The sequence below is a fragment of the Hippocampus comes genome, unplaced genomic scaffold, assembly GCF_001891065.2.
Source record: "Hippocampus comes isolate QL1 unplaced genomic scaffold, H_comes_QL1_v1.1 C16797726, whole genome shotgun sequence".
In the NCBI taxonomy this organism is placed as follows: domain Eukaryota; kingdom Metazoa; phylum Chordata; class Actinopteri; order Syngnathiformes; family Syngnathidae; genus Hippocampus; species Hippocampus comes.
Window position 1 is genome coordinate 1 of NW_017839120.1, and position 882 is coordinate 882.

General features: G+C 52.6%; 1 protein-coding gene across 1 annotated transcript; it reads left to right on the forward strand.

Annotated features, from left to right (window-relative positions):
* Positions 1–40: 40 nt before the first annotated feature.
* LOC109509177 (formin-like protein 2) lies at positions 41–837 on the forward strand. The gene is made up of 4 exons (XM_019859066.1): positions 41–145; positions 234–363; positions 444–607; positions 700–837. The coding sequence occupies exons 1-4, from the start codon at positions 89–91 to the stop codon at positions 823–825; spliced, it is 477 nt and encodes a 158-aa protein (XP_019714625.1). The 5' UTR covers positions 41–88; the 3' UTR covers positions 826–837.
* The last annotated feature ends 45 nt before the right edge of the window (positions 838–882 follow it).

Here is an 882-nt window from a genome sequence, read left to right on the forward strand (position 1 = left end):
TGACTTTTCTTGCAACGCATTTTCATGCTTGTCTATTGACGGTGCGTTTCTCCTCCCCCCGCAGATTATTTTAGCCCTCGGAAACTACATGAACAGCAGCAAAAGAGGAGCAGTTTATGGGTTCAAGCTTCAAAGTTTGGACCTGGTTCGTTAAGCCCCTCGTCCACGATTCATTCTCGGGAACTCACCCACATATCGGACTTTTGTTTTCATTTCATTTCATTGCCTTGCAGCTCCTCGACACCAAGTCGACGGACCGCAAGATCACGCTGCTGCATTACATCGCTAACGTGGTGAAGGAGAAATACACGCAGGTCTCCTTCTTCTACAACGAGCTGCACTACGTGGAGAAAGCGGCAGCAGGTCAGCCTGCCCTTTCTGTTTTTTTCACACAATGGTCCCCCCGAATGCGCACTTGACGTGTCGGCCTGTGGTTTTTGCAGTGTCGCTGGACAACGTCCTGCTGGATGTGAAGGAGCTGCAGAGAGGCATGGAGTTGACCAAGCGGGAGTACAGCATGCACGGCCACAACACCATGCTCAAGGACTTCATCGCGCACAACGAGAGCAAGCTGAAGAAGCTGCAGGACGACGCCAAGATCGCGCAGGTGAGAGGAGCGGAGCGTTTTTTGCCACGGGGTCCGCCCAAGGCGTCTTCTTCGCCTTGATGGAAAAACGGGGGCCTGCGGCTTGTTTACAGGATGCCTTTGACGAAGCCGTCAAGTTCTACGGGGAGAGTTCCAAAACCACGCCGCCGTCCGTCTTCTTCCCCGTGTTTGTGCGCTTTGTCAAGGCCTACAGGGTGAGAATCGCGCATCCGCACTGAACCGAAAACACGATTCTGATGTTGCGGGGTTAGAGTGTCACGAAAGAAAAAAAAAAA